This window comes from Amblyraja radiata, chromosome 6, assembly GCF_010909765.2.
Source record: "Amblyraja radiata isolate CabotCenter1 chromosome 6, sAmbRad1.1.pri, whole genome shotgun sequence".
Classification (NCBI taxonomy): Eukaryota; Metazoa; Chordata; class Chondrichthyes; order Rajiformes; family Rajidae; genus Amblyraja; species Amblyraja radiata.
The window spans coordinates 87,721,922-87,741,437 of NC_045961.1; the positions used below are offsets into that span (position 1 = coordinate 87,721,922).

At 48.5% G+C, this 19,516-nt stretch overlaps 1 protein-coding gene across 1 annotated transcript in view; it reads left to right on the forward strand.

Moving 5' to 3' along the window:
• The window catches only part of LOC116974732 (collagen alpha-2(IV) chain-like), a 190,606-nt gene that overhangs the window by 39,658 nt on the left and 131,432 nt on the right, over positions 1–19,516 (forward strand). Inside the window, exon 4 of the mRNA XM_033023447.1 lies at positions 6,147–6,227. Coding sequence (XP_032879338.1) covers positions 6,147–6,227 — 81 coding nt within the window. The remainder of the gene's footprint in view (positions 1–6,146; positions 6,228–19,516) is intronic.

Consider the following 19,516-nt stretch of genomic DNA (forward strand, 5'->3'; position numbering starts at 1 on the left):
ACTGCCACAAATCTTTTTTTTTGTTTTAAAGGATATAACTCTTCTGTGCATTTAACTTGTAAATAGATGAATACTTGACCACTCGCATGGGTCCCAGTTATCCCCGAGTTCCCCACTTCCCTTTAACGCCCCCACCCCCATTTTACCCTCCATCTATCCCCTTTCACCCATATCCTTCCCTCCAGCTTTACCTTTCAATCCTCTTCATTCCTTTTGTCTCCAGCCTTTGTCACTTACTTCACCAATCCGCCACTCACCCCTTCCCCACCTGTATCCACGTATCACTTGCCAGGCTGTTTTTCCACCCCACCTTCTCTTTTCCAGCTTTCTCCCGCCTACACCAATTAGTCGGAAGGGAAAAGGGCTCCAAACCAAAACATTGTCTCTACACCCCTCCATAGATTCTGCCTGACTTGCTGAATCCCTCCAGCACTTTGTTTTTATAGTCTAGATTAACTGTAAATAAATCAAAATAAGCTTTATTGGGGATAAAAAATATGTTCACAAGATTGATCCCTGGGATGGCGGGACTGTCATATGAGGAAAGATTGAAAAGACTAGGCTTGTATTCACTGAAGTTTAGAAGGATGAGGGGGATCTTATAGAAACATATAAAATTATAAAAGGACTGGACAAGCTAGATGCAGGAAAAATGTTCCCAATGTTGGGCAAGTCCAGAACCAGGGTCCACAGTCTTAGAATAAAGGGGAGGTCATTTAAGACTGAGGTGAGAAAAAACGTTTTCACCCAGAGAGTTGTGAATTTATGGAATTCCCTGCCACAGAGGGCAGTGGAGGCCAAATCACTGGATGGATTTAAGAGAGAGTTAAATAGAGCTCTAGGGGCTAGTGGAGTCAAGGGATATGGGGAGAAGGCAGGCACGGGTTATTGACAGGGGACGATCAGCCATGATCACAATGAATGGCGGTGCTGGCTCGAAGGGGTGAATGGCCTCCTCCTGCACCTATTTTATATGTTTCTATGTACAAAACAAGAACTGTGCAATATTCCTCTGACATTCTCCACATGCATTTGTTAGCATTATATTTGCTAGTGTTTTCAAAAACCAGTTATACCTGACACCCTTGCCACTCATGTGGCCCCCCTGGGGTGATATCCCTTCCATTGTTTGAGCGGCATCTCCACCACATCCTGCCTCTCAACAAGCAGCAGCGGAAGGAGCTTAGACTGTGGTCCTCCCCCACAGAGCATTGGGTTGGCTGTACCAAGCCTTGGTACCAGGCAAAGATCATAGAGGGCACCAAGCGTCTGTGCATCCCTCAGCACCTATCCCTGAAGTCTGGAATGGGCCAGTCAGCAACATTCCCAAACGGACATCTCGCTCTGCTGGGAGGGCAACAGGTTTTGTGCAGACGTCGGCGGTGATGAGCTTCCAGCAGCACTTGACATCGGTCTCTGAACACGTCCCTGGGAACAGCCCATAAATCAGAATCCTTTGTGTTTAAGAAGGAACTGCAGATGCTGGAAAATCGAAGGTACACAAAAATGCTGGAGAAACTCAGCGGGTGCAGCAGCATCTATGGAGCGAAGGAAATAGGCAACGTTTCGTGCCGAAACGTTGCCTATTTCCTTCGCTCCATAGATGCTGCTGCACCCGCTGAGTTTCTCCAACATTTTTGTGTACCTTACTTTGTTAGGGAGCTGTTCGGGGTGATCGGAACCTTGCATCCTTCTCCAGACTCTCGTTGCAAATCCATTAACATGGCTTCAGAGGCGGTGCGCGGTGAGGGATTGCGTGTGCGTGGTGATGGATTGGACATCTCCTGTAACATCTCCAAAAACAGAATGATTCAAGGCACCCTGACAAACGAGAAGCCCGCGGTAACAATTGCTTGCACTCAACAGCTTGCGTAGGTTAGCTCTGCGGATTTGCGTGGAGCTGTGTCAACAACTTGAAGATGAAACACCATGACAAGGAAAGAATGTATTAAAGATGTAAATATTTAGTGGGGTTGGTTTGTTCCGATTGGCCGCAGTTCAAGACAAATCAATATAACTGGCATGATCTTGGCTTAGCGTCTATCTCCTTTAATGGTCAAAGTACAATTGATTCCAGACAGTGAGAACAAGACGATGAACTATGTTCTTCCGTCTCTGCTGCGAATTTAGCTTGAGTAGGTTGAACCATGGGGCTGATAGGACTCGGGTTCCGCTTCCACCAGCGTGTAGTCGGTCTATTCGTGGGTGTGCCATGTGGGGTGGGCATCAGGGTTGGGGTTAGCCCTGAGTGTCCACAAGCATTCGGACATCCCGCCTCCGGTCAACATCTTGGACAAGTAGCAGCGGGATGAGGGGAGGGGAGTAGAGAAGGAGTAGAGAAGGAGTAGAGTAGAATTAGCACTAATACCAATGGTCCCTGGACTGGGATAACACTACGCTGGTCAGAGTCATATAAAGAGTGCAAATGAGAAGGAGTGAAGAGGGCTCAGAATACACTCATTAGTACAAGTTTGAGACGAAGAGGAGAATTCTGGATCTAAACAGCTTGCATTGTCGCAAGGAAGTGGGGGGGGGGGTCCATTATTTGGAGTTCCGCGGATTTCAGAGGGTTGTGGAATTTGAAGTAGTTACTGCAAAAGGGTGGATAGATCTGGGGGGTGGGGGGTGGTTACAGAGATAGAGAGGGGTGTTGGTGCTGGGAGTGTTATTTAGATAGCAATGTTTATACAGTTGGGTTGTAAGCTACCCAGGCGGAATGTGTGTAGTTTGCGGGTGGCCTCACTCTGCCAATGGAGGAGACCCAGGAAGAAAGGTCGGTATGGGAATGGGAAAGAGGGTTAAATGGTTAGCAGCCGTGACATCCGGTAAGCAATGGGGACCGATCGCGAACTTGTTGGGCGAAACCATCAGCCCTGCTCCTCATCGCACCTCCTCTCCCTGTGGGATCGGAATCGCCATTCTCTGAGGAATGAACACTGTAGATAGATAGATACAAAATGCTGGAATAACTCAGCGGGTCAGGCAGCATCTCTGGAGAAAAGGAATGGGAGACGTTTCGGGTGGAGACCCATCTTCAAGTGTACCTTCCAACACGGAATGAATATTGTATTTGATTCACGAGTGATGTCAATGCCTCCCTGATTCCACCACACATTGCCTCCCCCCCCCCCCCCCCCTCCCGAAATGGGATCTTCTCCACGGGGGCCTCATCCGGCGTTCCTCGCCATTTGGAGGAAACGATCTCACGCCTTTTCAATCTGTCCTGATAATTACGGCTTCACTTTCAGTCGCTTCCTCATAATTCTTCCTTGCATCTTCACCATTGAAGTTTAATGGTGGCGGCGCTTTGGAAATAACGGATTGAAACCATCTGATTGTGAAGTTGTAGAGGGACCTTGAGGCCATTTTCGCCTCCTCCCTCCCTTTGATTTGTAATGTATCAGAATAAAGGAATGTCTGTCACAGCAACAGAAAGCCATTCTTAGAGCTTGCTCTGTGCGATTTTGCCTATTGGTTATCAAAAGCACTTTGTATATCGAGCTTTGTACATCGAGCTCAATCGAGTCGCTGTCCTTCGAAGAAAGGAGCTTTTGGGCAGTATGTTGACATGCAGTCGTTGCTGCTTAATGGATAATTACATTTCAAATATGGAAACGCTGGAGGCTGTTGGCAAATTGGTTGCAGGAATGTTTCGCTTTTCAGTGCCTGTGTGATCCAAGCACAATGGCGAAAAGCCATTACCATCAGTGAAATCAAGCGCTGGTGTTGAAAATGGCAGAGATGTTGACTGGTAATTAGCACAGGCACTACGATTGCTTCGGGAATGTAGAGATATATCGGCATGCTTGGAATGTAGTGTCCTAACCCTCCACACCAGCCTAGAGAAAGCTTGTTCTTAAACATTCCCCACATTTATTCTTTCTCTCCTTTTCCCAAACTTGGTCTGTGCCCAGCAGAATGCTGTCTGTGACCTCTCATCAGGGCTGTGAAACATCAGGCTTCTGTGATGTCGTGACCATTTAAGGCATACTGCAAGCCAGCTGAGATTGTGAGTCTGCACAGTGTATAAGCCATGTATCTCGGCGATCTGTGACATACGAGGGCCCAGGTTCTGCAGACATGAAATGCAGGCCCACAAGGTTCATTTCCCCATCCCCAGTCAGCCATTCAACGTGTCCCAGTCTCCGGGGACTGACATGTGCGGGTGTTCTGATCTGAGAACGATATCCGCGCACAAAGGGAATGTCTTCTCCAATCTCCAGGATAAAGATAGAGCACTGATAAGAAAGATAATCACAAACAGGCGGTGAATCTCGTCCAGAGGCACGTTTGCGTTGAGGAATTGCATGGCTCTCTTGAGCCAGAGTCCGGCGATGTCCACGGAGAATGAAAGGGGTTTTAAAGGCTTTCATCATCCTGCTACAATAGCGTGACCTTGGCAACACTTTAAGCCGAATGCCCTCACAGAGACCACATGTAAACAAAATATTGGTCTGGAAATTATTTTGCATGAAGCCACAGGCCTTGGCCAATGTGTTTCCCAGAGGACTGTGAGTCATTCGGATAGTGTGGGACTGGAATCAGAAGGGTGGAATGTTCCCTTCGCCGGAGAGGGAGCCAGCTGGGGTTTCGTGGTAACAGTCAGAGCTAATGGTTGTTCGTCAGTGGTTTCCCAAACCCCAACAGTTGGTGCCGCTCCTTAAACACTTAGCGCTTTGGCAATGACTGGATCGTGCAATGTTTACAGACATTCAGCCCATCCTGGCAGGCACTTACCTCATTAGCAGGCAGGATCCGTGGAGGCAAACGGAGTGAGTCGACGTTTCAGACCGCGACGCTCGGGATACTGCCTGAGCTGTTGAGCTACTGACGCCCAATGCGAAACAAACCTCGGCTCCGCTGACCAAAGCGTGGCACTTCCTCAGTACTGCCCCATCCCATAATGTTGGAATTGGTGTGCTTGCAGTGTGGGTCAACGTGGCAGATTGTCCTGGGGGGATATGATGGTTGCCTCCCCTTTGGGACCCAAGAGCAACTGTGACACCCGGGATGTCAGGGTAATTCCACAAGAGTTATGCCCCTGTCCCACTTAGGAAACCTGAACGGAAACCTCTGGAGACTTTGCGCCCCACCCAAGGTTTCCGTGCGGTTCCCGGAGGTTGCAGGTGGTTGCCGGAGGTTGCAGGTAGTGGAAGCAGGTAGGGAGACTGACAAAAACCTCCGGAACCGCACGGAAACCTTGGGTGGGGCGCAAAGTCTCCAGAGGTTTCCCTTCGGATTTCCTAAGCGGGACAGGGGCATTATATGGGGAATAAAGCAGAGCTGGGTGTTCAGGGAGCACGTCTCCACACCCAGTGCAAACCCAGCACTGTCTCCCAATGGAATTCACCACTGAAATGGTGGATTCAAATCGTGTCAATAGTTGAATGTTGAAGGCAGGGGTGGTTCACAATGTAAATGGGTGGGGGAGGAGTGGGTTGGTCTGCGTGTGCCATGCGTGAGAGGGGTTTGCACTGAGGAGGGGCTGGAGAATTGAGGGTACGGTTACCAGGATGCCCGATTATGCCACGTGAGCCTTGGCCGGTGATACTAACATACTCTGGCACCACACCTCAACATTCTGTTCTCTCCATCCTAACGTGTACTGCGCCCACTGTTCCTCTGTCTCTTGGAGGGATTACTCCAATTTCCCACGGAATATGGCTTCGGCGATTACAGAGGGAAAAGGTTCGCTCCCATTCCAGCGAACAGGAATTCATAGAAACATAGAAAATAGGTGCAGGAGTAGGCAATTCGGCCCTTCGAGCCTGCACCGCCATTCAATATGATCATGGCTGATCATCCAACTCGATATCCTGTACCTGCTTTCTCTCCATACCCCCTGATCCCTTTAGCCACAAGGGCCACATCTAACTCCCTCTTAAATATAGCCAATGAACTGGCCTCAACTACATTCTGTGGCAGAGAATTCCACAGGTTCACCACTCTCTGTGTAAAATATATATTTTTCTCATCTCAACCCTTAAAGATTTCCCCATTATCCTTAAACTGTGACACCCTTGTTCTGGACTTCCCCAACATCGGGAACAATCTTCCTGCATCTAGCCTGTCCAACCCCTTAAGAATTTTGTAAGTTTCTATAAGATTAATTTCATGTTTTCATTACGTTTTTCTTTCCTCTGTAGGGTGGCAAATCTTACTCGGGACCGTGTAACGGCAGAGACTGCTCGGCGGGATGTCAGTGCTTCCCTGAGAAAGGAGCGAGAGTGAGTACACAAATCCAGCAGCAACTTAGTCAGTGGGTTCGGGCGTCCGTCACAATTGTTTTACACTGTTTCGTACAAATGCAAAGTGAGGCAGTCCAAATTACAACGTACCGCCAACAGTCCAGACTACACATGTTTGACTGGGACGAGGCCCACACCGTGTGGTAGACTGCCTACTACGGAATCACCCCCTCACATTGGGAACGACCCCTTCAATACTAGGGGACGAGCCCGCACTGTGAAGAAGACCCTTCGCTATGGGACATGGCCCTCTGTAGATGCCCCCCCCCCCCCCACACTGTGAGACCAGGCCAGCCTTATTTGATTGTTGATTTAAATCTTTTTATTTGAATTTCACAGCAATTTGCATACATACAATGATAACAGACAGTGACAGTCAAGGCATAATTGTGCAACAGTATGTAAGCGACCCTCAAATCCCTTACCCTTACCCACCTTCAACCCACCCGAATCAGGTCGGAACCAAACGGGGACAAACAACACTCACATACATACACATCCACACAAATATGGTAAGATAAACGAAACAAAAAGTACTAAAAAAAATGTTTTTAAAAGGGGGGGGTCACTAATAACAGTAAATAAGTAAGTAATTAAATAAATAAAGGTGGGGAGGGGGAGGGGGGTTAAGGGGAGAGCAGCTGCAGTAGAGCAGAACAATGGTGGAGAGCACTCAGTCCTCTTCCGAGTCCGGGGACAAGTTGAGAGAGTTAACAAGTTCCAAGAAAGGGTTCCATGTATCTAGGAATGTCTTGGTAGAGCCTTTGAGAGAGAACCTAAGTTTTTCAAGCTTTAAATTGTAAAGCACCTCCTTAATCCAGCGGGTGTGTGTCGGGGGACAGGTGAGCCTCCAGTTAAGCAAGATCAGTCTCCGGGCTAACAAGGTTGTAAAAGCTAGAACCCGTTTCACCGCAACAGAGAGGTTGGTGTTGGGAGGGGTACCGAAAATGGCTGACAGTGGGTTTGGAGGAATAGTCTGGCCGTAGGCCCTGCTTATCAAGTCGAAAGCACTCCTCCAAAAGGCTGCTAGCTTAGGGCAAGACCAAAACATATGGCTATGGTTGGCAGGAGATTGATTACATCTGTTGCAGGTGTCCCTAACAGCGGGGTAAATTCTAGATAATCTTGCATTTGTGTAGTGGACTTTGTGAAGGACTTTGCATTGGATTAGGCCATGACGGGCACATATGGAGGAAGAATGGATCAAATCCAAGGCAGAGTCCCATTGCTGGTCTGTTAGTTTCGTATTCAGCTCACCCTCCCACGCAGCTTTTAATGAGGTATGAGGTTTCAATATAACCGACCCTAACAAGTTATACAAAACAGAGATGCATTTCTTCCGGTTGGGATCTAGAGCTAAGATGGTATCGGTCAGGGTTTCAGGGGGGCGATTTGGGAAATGGGGGAATGTCTTCTTCACAAAATCCCTAAACTGGAAAAAACGAAAAAGGTGGGAGTTTGGGAGGCTATAGTTGGACGAGAGCTCCGCAAAAGACGAAAAGATGCCATCCTTGTATAGGTTTTTGATACTACTGATGCCATTACTATGCCAGGTTTTGAATGCGTGGTCTGTACTTGAAGGTTTAAAGATGTGGTTTTAAAGCAGTGGGGTCAAGATGGAAGGGCCTTGTAAACCGAAGTTTTTCCTGAGTTGACTCCATATCTTGAGCGAGAGGGACGCAATTGGGCCTGCACCCACAGATGTTATAAGAAGGGGGAGTTGGGAGCATAGGACAGACCGCAACGGGAGATGTGAACTCGCCTTTTCCATGTGTACCCAGGTCGGTAGGTGGTCGCAATCATCATTCATCCAATACAATAGTTTTTGAAAGTTAGCTGCCCAATAGTATCGCCTAAAGTCAGGAAGTGCCAAACCGCCGTCACTCTTAGGAGACTGCAGTATCGCCTTTCGGATTCTAGCCGGTTTGCTACCCCATAAAAATTTAGATATTGTCCTTTCTAATTTATCAAAAAAAGATTTAGTGATAAGTATAGGGACGTGCTGGAAAAGGTACAGGAATTTGGGTAGGACGACCATCTTGACCAGATTTATCCGGCCCAAGAGGGTTAGCGGTAAAACTGACCAGCGGTCAAAATCTCTTTCAGCTTTCTCAACCAGAGGCAGAAAGTTTGTGCGGAACATATCAGATAAGGTTGTTGTGATAAAGACGCCGAGGTAGCGAAACCCGTCCGCTGCCCATTTGAATGAGGTTAAAGAGGGAGCTGCTTAGCCAATGAGTTAATCGGTAATAGCTCACTCTTTTGGTAGTTAAGTTTATAACCAGAATACGTGCCAAACCGTTCTAAAATATTCGTAATCACAGGGAGAGAGCTGACTGGGTTCGAGATGTACAGGAGCAGGTCATCCGCATACAATGAGACTTTATGAGTTGTGTCGAACCGTGTAATACCTTTAAAGCCCTTCTCTGAGCATAACCAGACCGCCAAGGGTTCTATCGCGACAGCAAACAGAAGTGGTGATAACGGGCAACCCTGTCTGGTACCTCTCTGAAGGGGGAAGTGGGGCGACAGTGTGCCGTTTGTTTGTACTGAGGCCACCGGGGACGAGTATAATAGACTGACCCAAAGAATAAAACTGTTACCGATGCCAAACCTGTCCATCGCCTCATATAGGTACCTCCACTCGACCCTGTCGAAAGCTTTTTCGGCGTCGAGGGAGACCACTATCTCCGGGGTCTCACTACTCGGTGAATGGATGATGTTAAGGAGACGCCTAGTATTGTGGGAAGACTGTCGGCCTGGTATGAACCCTGTTTGGTCTAACGAGATAATAGAGGGCATCACTCATTGAAGACGGAGCGCAAGGGCTTTAGAGAGGATTTTGAGGTCCACATTCAGGAGTGAAATTGGTCTATAGCTACTACAAAGCAGGGGATCTTTCTCCTTTTTAAGAATTAGGGAGATAGTAGCCCACGACAAGGTGGGCGGTAGGCGACGATGTAAAAACGCCTCCTTGTACATATCTCTCAGGACTGGTGCGAGGAGAGCAGAGAAAGCTTTGTAATATTCTACAGTGAAGCCGTCAGGGCCGGGTGACTTTCCGCTTTGCAGCCTTATTTGATTGTTTAAGAAGGAACTGCAGATGCTGGAAAATCGAAGGTACACAAAAATGCTGGAGAAACTCAGCGGGTGCAGCAGCATCTATGGAGCGAAGTAAATAGGCAACGTTTCGGGCCCGAAACGTTGCCTATTTCCCCCTTCGCTCCATAGATGCTGCTGCACCCGCTGAGTTTCTCCAGCATTTTTGTGTACCTGCCTTATTTGATTTCTGAGTTACAAAACAGGCTGCACCGTCCTATTGATGGAAGGGGGGAAGGGGGGTGGGACGAGGGAGGGTTTTGGGGTAGAGTGGGGAGGTTGTCCGTTCGAACTTGACTCGCGAATGCACAATAATGGTAACATGAGGGGGAACTTATTTACTCAGAGAGTGGTGGCTGTGTGGAATGAGCTTCCAGTGAAGGTGGTGGAGGCAGGTTCGTTTTTATCATTTAAAAATAAATTGGATAGTTATATGGACGGGAAAGGAATGGAGGGTTATGGTCTGAGCGCAGGTATATGGGACTAGGGGAGAATACGTGTTCGGCACGGACTAGAAGGGTCGAGATGGCCTGTTTCCGTGCTGTAATTGTTATATGGTTATTATATGGTTATAATGCCAGGACTCGTCCTGATGTGGGAACCCGCCTGGTTCTGGATGCCCATCCACTGGATTCGACTGTGTTGGGGCGATATTTATTCAGGTTAAAAGTCGTGACCAGTTGCTAATTTCGGGAAATGGGTCCTGGGAGGGGGGGGGGGGGGGGTCGCCCCCACTATTGGAAAATTCCATTGGAAATTAGGAGGATCCTGTGAATCCTTGAGAATCCAAGAGTTTCAGTGAATTTCTCTGGTGTAATGGCGCCTTGTGTCGCTCCGTTTGGTATAAACTGGTCACCCTGCTATAAAGTAGCCTGGCCGCATTCCAGATTCTTATCACAACTCAAACGCCAGGAGAAGTCAGACATGCCCTGGTGGAATAGCCATGCGAAGCAACTAAACTGGCTTCCCCCAGCAGTTGGTCATAAACAAGCAGGATGGAGATGTGCCTCCAGGGTACATAATGATAACTGGTGGCGGTCGGTACTGAGTAACCAGTACTCCGCTCGAGAAACACTGAGCCGTGGCATGAGCTAGGATGGCGATGGGGGTAGTGCGCGTTTGATGCTTTCTTTCAGGTAGAGAAGGAGAGAGACTGAGGGAGGAAGTGAGGGGAGGTGAAAACGAGACAGAAGGAGAGAGAGGGTGACAGGAAGGGAGGGTGAGAGAAAGAAAGAAAGATAGATGATGGATGATTGAATGGATGGATATATAGAGAGCGAGAGAGAGAGCGGGAGAATGATGAAGAGGGGGTCAGAGAACTAAATGTGAGAAAGAGGAGGAACAGAGGTGAGGGGGGCGAGGAAGGCATGGAGTGGGAGAGGGCTATAGAGAATAGGGTGGGAATGCATGCAAGGGTGATCAACCAGACCCAGTTGGCGTGAAGGAAGGTGACCCCCGGACAGAGTTCATTCTGACGGCATCTTCACTTTACCCATTGGAGAAAGGGAAGGGCTCGGATCCAGTGATGCATGGGGGTTAGTTGGCGGATTCCACTTCCCTTCAGCGCTGGCCCCGATCTGTAGCAGGCATCAGGATGTGGGAATCTCACTGCAGTCTCATACCGCAGTCAGTTTAGTGCAAAGTTCCTGCTTTGCTTTTTGATTCAAAGCAGATGGCGGATGAAAATGAAACCCGAATACCCTGTTGTACACGTTAGAGAACAGTGAGGGATGGATAACTGGTTGGAAACTTGTTTCATGGTACTTCCCCAGCGACTGGAGTCTCCGACTCGCCTGAGAACCATGCTGATAACGGTGTATAATGTTGTCGAATGAGTCTCGCTTCATGGAATGACTTTCAACTGTTTGTTTAGCGAGGCTGTGTGGTGACCCACCACCTCCAGCAGCAGAATTCGTGTAGGTGGGGGAGGGGGAGGTGGTCGGTGAAGTGGTAGAGATTGTGAACCCTACAGTTTTCACAATTATTGGTAAAACACGTAAATCATTCCACTGCGTTTTCACCTTCACAGTCCTGCAGTTTATTTCAAAAATGCTTATTTGTGCCATTTTTAAAAACATTTCTGGCAATTTGTTTTAAGCACTGGACATTAAAGGCAGATTTGTGCAGGAAGGAACTGCAGATGCTGGTTTACACCGAAGATGGTCACAAAATGGTACAGTAAGTCAGCAGATCAGGCAGCATCTCTGGAGAGAAGGAATGGGTAACGTTTCAGGTCGAGACCCTCCTTCAGACTGAGAGTCAAGGGAGGGGGAAACTAGAGAAACGTCACCCATTCCTTGTCTCCGGAGATGCTGCCTGTCCCGCTGAGTCACTCCAGCATTTTTGTGTATATCTTTAAGGGCGAATTTAATGGAGGCGTACACAATCAGCGAGGATTCGGGAAGTGAATAAGGATAAACAGTTTCTAGGGACAGAGGCTGGTGTCCAGGGTACTCAGAGTGAAGGGGATTGGTGGTGTGGGAGAGATCATTACAACAGCCCATGCTAATGTTCGGGCGCGGTACTGACATAGAAGTCGTACCCCGAATGTACCATGTATTAGAGGGAGACAAATGAGGGCGTGTTAGAGCCCTTGAACAGACACCCAAAGCTAATATAGCCTCAGAGTCTGGGAAATATGAGCTCCAGCCTCATGGCTGCCGCTTTGTTTATATATTTGTACTTGTGGATGGGATGTGCGAAAATTTATAGTCGGCACATAGTTGCCCCGATCAGGGTGTGAAGTCGGGAACCAATTTTGTTGAAGTCTTCCAGCTCACAGTAGGTTTGACCAGACAGGGGCGGCTAAAACGCCCTCCCTGAAGAACTTTAGACCTTTTTTAATTGCAACTGATTACTTCGACTGAGACGAGTTTAAATAAAACTCGACAACATCCAGATCTTTTTAATTATGAGTTTCAATTCCCAGCTCCCCGTGTGGGATTTGAACCACAGTCGCGGTATCAATGGTCTAGAATGTTGGACGTGAGTACAGCCAGTCACATTACTGTTCACGCCTCTGTTGAATGTTAATGCTGGAGATTAGCTGCTGTACGTGGCCTCCTACAGTCTGGGGCATGTGTGTGCGATATTAATCATTGATTTCCTACAATATTCCCGCATCGCGTGGGAACAGGTGTTGGGAGACATTTGCATTATTTCCCCACTGAAGACTTCACAGACAATTAAATCGAGAGTAACCAGTTACAAAACGACAGAGCTCAGTGCCCAGAGCACACAAAATAAAGGAAATACGTTGAAGAACCAGAGGGAGAAACGAATTGGGGGGGGGGGGGCGGAACTTTTGTACGCCCCCTGATTTTCATTGTAAGATACACCATGGAAACAGGCCTTTCGGCCCACCAAGTGCATGCAGACCATTAACTGTTCTTTCACACAAGTTCTATTTAATCCCACTTCCCCAATCCATTCCCTGCACACCAGGGGCAATTTGTAGAGGCAAATTGATCTATATATCCGCAAATCCTTTGGATGTGGTAGGAAACCGGATCACCCGGAGGAAACCCTCGCGGTCACACGGAGAACGTGAAAACTCAGCGCAGGCAGCACCCGAGTTCAGGATCGACTCTCTTTGTGCATTTGCTTCTAAGGTGACGTGTGGGTGATGGGATGGGAGGGGAGGGGGTAAGGGTAGAAGGGTCGGGAGAGGGGGGTGGGGGTAGATGTTCAGTCGTGAGTGGAGATCCTGTTAGGAAACATGGGGAAACACCTGGTCCAGCCACTGAGTTGCTGCCACTGAGGACAACGTTTAATGCGTGTGTATATGAGCAGACACACACACACGCAAGTGTGTCTTTGCATGATCAGCACAAGGAAGGAACAATTTGTAAGTGAAGGAAGGGAGCGTTCAGAATTGGTGACTGCGTGGAAAACAAAGGAAGGCAATTAAAGACCTGCTGAACTTCAAGGAAAGGAAGTAAATTCGTGGTACTTAATGCTCATTGAAGGGGTGGGTTCAAGAGATGCAGAATAACAAAGTGAAGACTGCCCAGAGCTGTTCAGGATGCAGAGATATGTTGATGCGAGCGGCCCATGACAAGCATTTACTTTAGAGACATAATCAACCAGGATTGCCTGGCTCAAGAAAGGTCCCGACCCAAAATGTCGCCTATTTGATTCAATTTATATGTCATTCATAGTGATAGAGTCTTACAGCGTGGAAACAGGCCCTTCGGCCCAACTAGCCCACACCGACCAATATGTCCCATCTACAGTACTTCCACCTGCCTACATTTGGCCAATATTCCTCTAAACCTGTCCTATCCTAAATGTTTCTTGAACATATTCATGTTCTCCAGGGATGCTGCCTCACCCACTGAGTACTTAGTGTACTTTTTTTTTGTAAAGTGGCATCTGCAATTGGTTCTTTCTCCCAATCAAAATTCCCCTAATTTCTCTGCAGCTTGCTGAATTGGGGAAATAAAGCTGTTTGCTGGAAAATTATTTCGCCAAACTTTCCAGTCTTGTGGAAAACACCGTTGGCTGCTCCATTCCCATTCCCAGCACGCTGACCCCGGGATTGGGGAATTAATCAAACTCCTGCTCCCAGCCTCCCCCTGAAGAAGACGAGGCCACCCTGGGAGACCACACTCAGTAGCCCAGGCTATAAGTGTGTATGTGTGCGTGTGCGTGTGTGTGTGTGCGTGTGTGTGTGTGTGCATTTATATACAGTATATATATATATATACACACACACACACACATATATATATATACATATGCACAGGACAGATAAACAACAATCATGCCATAATGAAGCTTGGAATTCAGGAATGTTACGTGGGAGTATGGGCATTCTATATGGGACAACCAATTTACCATTTAAAAATTGATTATCTTGTTCGATGCAGAACAATTGATGCCGGCCCCTCTCATGTACTGCATGACCCTGACAACCACTGCCTCTGGCAATTCCTCAGAGTCGAGAATGACTTATTCCCAGTTCAGTTCTGCAACTGGACTGGGACTCGAATACGTGCGCCATCCTAAGCCCTGCCTGAGACAGCGGGAAAGGTTTCCCACACATCTACTGAGAAGTTACGCACATCTCTGTCCACCAAATAACCTCTTCCCATGACAGAGCCTGGAACAGAGCATCGGATTACGGGACATGGCGTCGGGCAGGCTAACCACATGGCCCATCCAACACAGTCAATATCATTCGGGCCTCTGTGCCAGGGCTGTTGGCATGCGGGAGGATATTGATATCGGTTCATTTAACCAGCCGATGGATTTGGAGGATTTTGTGGGGGCCACAGATTTGGTCTAACTCCAGTGCATTAAGATATTTGCTGTAAGTGTTCCAGGTCTCAGAACTCTACGGGAGTGTAGAGTTCGCTACTTCCCATTCTGGGATGTTCTTTCAGTACTGTCCCTCCCACGGTGCGGCGCTCCCCCAGTCCTGACTGACCCTCCCACACTGAAGGGCTCCCTCAATCCTGTCCCATCTCTCCGTTCTTCCCACCAGCGGCATGTTTCACCTGTGGTGTAAATTCGACCCCATCCGCTGCGAGGTGTCCCTCCCTCCTCGTACCGGGGCTGCCGTAATTGGGGCAGGGAGGCTGGAATGGTTTTATTCCGCTCCAGCTGCTCCCCCCGGCTCGGGTACCCCAGATTGTTCACGCAGGCGGGATGCCGAATGGCCTATTCCTGCACCTGTTTTCTATGTTTCTATGTTCCTATGAAACGTCAGCCATTCCGTCTCCGGAGAGATGCCGCCTGTCCCGCTGAGTTACTCCAGCATTCAGTGTCTATCTTTGGTGTAAACCAACATCTGCAGTTCCTTCCTACACACGATGATCAGTGATGTTTAGTGGTTGTATGGATATTACAACTTTCATAAAAACCAGAAAACAGTTTGTCCACAATCCCCCCCCCCCCCCCCCCCCCCCCCCTCCACACACACACACACACACACACACACACACACACACACACATAAAACCCGAGAACTACTATTTTCCCCGCATTCTTCCTGGCTGTCCAGCTAACAGAAACAGGGAATTCTAACACACAAAGTCATCCTAGGGTTTGGAGTTGGTCACCGGACCTGTCCACTTGCTTCCTGTCCCATGACGCCAGTCTCTGCTGATGTATTTGTTTACTGTCCCGTCGGTTTGAGTGGTACGATCATTCCTTCCTAATGGATTTTCTTGACGTCCAGACTTTGTTTAATGAATAGATTACTTTAGGCAGAGTGATATAATAAACGGACAAAGAGTTTCCCTTGACAGGTCTCGCCAATGGACTGCAGGAGTTTAGTCTGAAGCTTCCCCGTGCATAGATAGCTCGGCTAACTCCCAGTGGAGGCATTGAAGGGGAATGTCCTTGCTTACAGTCACACGCATCGACATGTCAACCTCCACAATCTTGAACTCGTTCCAAACTCCGCTCAACCCTTCTGAGCCCTTGACCCCTGCAATTGCTCCCAGGTAAACAAGCCATCTGTTTAAAATTCCGCAGTCATGGTCATAGAATCGTTGAGTCAGACATTTGGTCAACCGGCCACGCCGCCCACCCGACTAATCCCCGCCACAGCAACATTAACAGACATTCCACCTCATCACCTCCTCCCACCGTCCATCAATCTCCTCATCACCTCCTCCCACCCTCAGTCCTCCCTTATCATCGTCTTTCACCCTACATCCAATCTCTTCACCACCTCCGATCCTCCGTCCTCTCCCATCCGACCCATCTCCAGCTCATCTCCGACCTATCTACACGCCTCTTCGTCGATCCGCCGTCTCTCATCGCCTCCTCCTATCCGACCCATCACACAAAATTTGGAAACTCTCAGCCGGCTTTAGCAGTAGCGGCATCTGTGGGTAAAACATCAGTTCTAATACAGGTAGACAAAAATGTCGGAGAAACTCATCGGGTGAGACAGCATCTAATACAGGCTCTCGACTCGAAACGTCGATTTTCACCCTCCTCCACAGACGCTTTTCGACCGCTGACTTCGTCCACGGTTCTGTTTTAGTTACTATTGCTGCCCAGGTGACCTGGACCTTACACGGGGCGCGGTTGATGTTGTCAGTTCGGGAACACGGCCGCTAGTTTGCGCAGCGCAAGTTCCTACAACTGTAATGTCACGGCGACCAGTGCAGGGAAAGCTCCCACTGACAGTTTCCACACGATTCACTGGAATGACCTTTGCACAGAGATATTCAGCAGAGAGCTGAGGACAGTGTGGGAGGAGGCTCTGGGATCCTGGATACAGGGAGATGTTGATTCTCTTCGTCCATAGGTTTCCCACAGACTTTCTCCCACCCACCAACCTCTCAAATAAACTCCTCTTGCTTGAAGTTTCAGCCAGGAGTGAGAGCAGATGGCAATAGCCAGTGTGGTCGCTGGACCTGTCCTTATATTATATAGAGGAGGGACGGGGCAGTCAGGCGCCACAACAAGTACCCGAAGCAGCATTGACACGACAGCATCCTTTGGCCTGCAATAGTGAATAAACGCTGTAGTGTGTGCTGCGTGTGCGCGCGTGTCCGTATGAATGCGGGCGTGCATGTGTGAGTGTGTACGTGTGTGAGGGTAATGAGTGTGTGAATGTATATGAGTGTATATTTGAGTGCATGTGTGAGTGTGAATCTCTGTGTATGAGTGTGTGCCTGTAAATGTGCACGTGTGTGCGTATGTGTCTGCCTGGAAACGTATATTCTGCACGGAAACAGGCCGTTCAGCCCAACGCAGCCATGCCAACCAACCAAGGTGCCTTGCGGAGTTCATCCCATTCGCTGCATTTACCCAGACCCTTCGATAGCGTTTTCTAGAGGAACAACACTCTATATTCCGCCGGGAATATCTACACCAACTGCATGAACATTGAATTCTCATTTCAGGTGATTGGCTCCCTTTCTGTCCCGTTTTTTCTCATGTTCCACCCAGCTCCTCTCTCACACACCCTTTCCTCCTAAGCCCCCTCAGCACTCTATCACCCAGTTTCCTCCCACCCACACCATCTGGCCATCGCCCTCCTCTCCATGGATCACGCCCCAAGCGTTTCCAACTGTCCTTGTTTGCTTCTACTTTTCACCTCTGTTTTACCAGATTACACAATGTGCAACCCTTCGGCGAGTCGTTATTCCCTCCCAACCTATGTAGCTATCTCCACCCTTCCCCTCCCCCACCTGATTGTTATCTGCCAACGTGTAGGAAGGAACTGCAGATGCTGGTTTAAACCGAAGTTAGACACGAAAAGCTGGAGTAATTCAGCGGGACAGGCAGCATCTCTGGAGAGAAGGAATAGGTGACGTTTCGGGTCGAGTCCCTTCTTCTTGTTATACCCCTCCCCTGTCTCTTTATACTGGCTATCTCCCCTCTACTCTTTCTGTTCAGGTGAAGAATCTCGACCTGAAAGGCCCACTGTCCATACCCTCCATAGACGCTGCTTGACCCACTGAGTTCCTCCAGCGTCTTGTTCTTTGCTGCAGAGTCCAGATTCCAGCAATTGTTCAAATGGCGTTTAAAGATTGGAATTGCACCCGCCTCTACTACCTCCTCTAGTAGCTCGTTCTGTCGGCGCATCGCCCCTTGTGTGGAAAAAGTTGCCCCTCGAGTTGCTTTAAGTCTTTCCATTATTACTTTAAATCAATGCCCTCTCGTTTTAGAGTCACCTGCCCTGGGGAAAAGCTGGTGACCGCCCGACCCATCGTAGATCCCTCGTGATGTTATAACCCTACGTGTGTCAGTGTGTCATGTGATATCATGGATGTCTTTGTAAATGTTATCGCATGTTTTGATGTATATCTGGGAGATGAGTTTCAATTGACCAATGTATTTAATCTAAAACTAATTTTAAAGCATTTTTGGAAGCGAGGAGTGATGTCCTCAGAGGGGTGCTGGTGAATTCGCGATATTGTACAAAATTAAAACTTCAATTGAGCACAGAAATACACTATGATCTTTAGTGGTGTCAGTATGGAACTCTTGAGAGAGGGCAACGCGGTTTCCCGATCGCCGCTAGAGAGTTCAGCTCTGACGATCGAAGACCCACCACTTCATGTGGAGGCATTTCCACTCCAGTCTCACGAGTGGTGGACTTGAGAAATGCCAAACCGCGATCTGCGGTGTAGCTCCAACATTGTTGCCGTTAACTGTCTGTATGGAGAAGCTCGCTTGTGTCTGCAATGGTGTTCCGCTGAACCGGGCCGCCGGCGAAATGTGGGAATGTAGTGGGTGTGGAATGTTTGAGGTTCAATGTGAGTACCTTCCCACAGGCCACCAGATTGAAGGAGTCGGTGATTCAATCCGTTGCTTAAAGTTCCCCGCAAGCTGACTTACCTCCCTCGATCATTTCTGCCCACACTCTCAACCCAACATAGAAACATAGAACATAGGTGCAGGAGGAGGCCATTCGGCCCTTCGAGCCAGCACCGCCATTCATTGTGATCATGGCTGATCGTCCCCTGTCAATAACCCGTGCCTGCCTTCTCCCCATATCCCTTGACTCCACTAGCCCCTAGAGCTCTATCTAACCACAGTCTAAGCTCCTTCCGCTGCTGCTTGTTGAGAGGCAGGATGTGGTGGAGATGCCGCTCAAACAATGGAAGGGATATCACCCCAGGGGGCCACATGAGTGGCAAGGGTGTCAGGTATAACTGGTTTTTGAAAACACTAGCAAATATAATGCAAACAAATGCATGTGGAGAATGTTAGAAGAATTTTGCACAGTTCTTGTTCTTGTACATAGAAACATATAAAATAGGTGCAGGAGGAGGCCATTCACCCCTTCGAGCCAGCACCGCCATTCATTGTGATCATGGCTGATTGTCCCCAATCAATAACCCGTGCCTGCCTTCTCCCCATATCCCTTGGCTCCACTAGCCCCTAGAGCTCTAACTCTCTCTTAAATCCATCCAGTGGTTTGACCTCCACTGCCCTCTGTGGCAGGGAATTCCATAAATTCACAACTCTCTGGGTGAAAACTTTTTTTCTCACCTCATTCTTAAATGACCTCCCCTTTATTCTAAGACTGTGGCCCCTGGTTCTGGACTCGCCCAACATTGGGAAGATTTTTCCTGCATCTAGCTTGTCCAGTCCTTTTATAATTTTATATGTTTCTATAAGAACCCCCTCATCCTTCTAAACTCCAGTGAATACAAGCCTAGTCTTTTCGATCTTTCCTCATATGACAGTCCCGC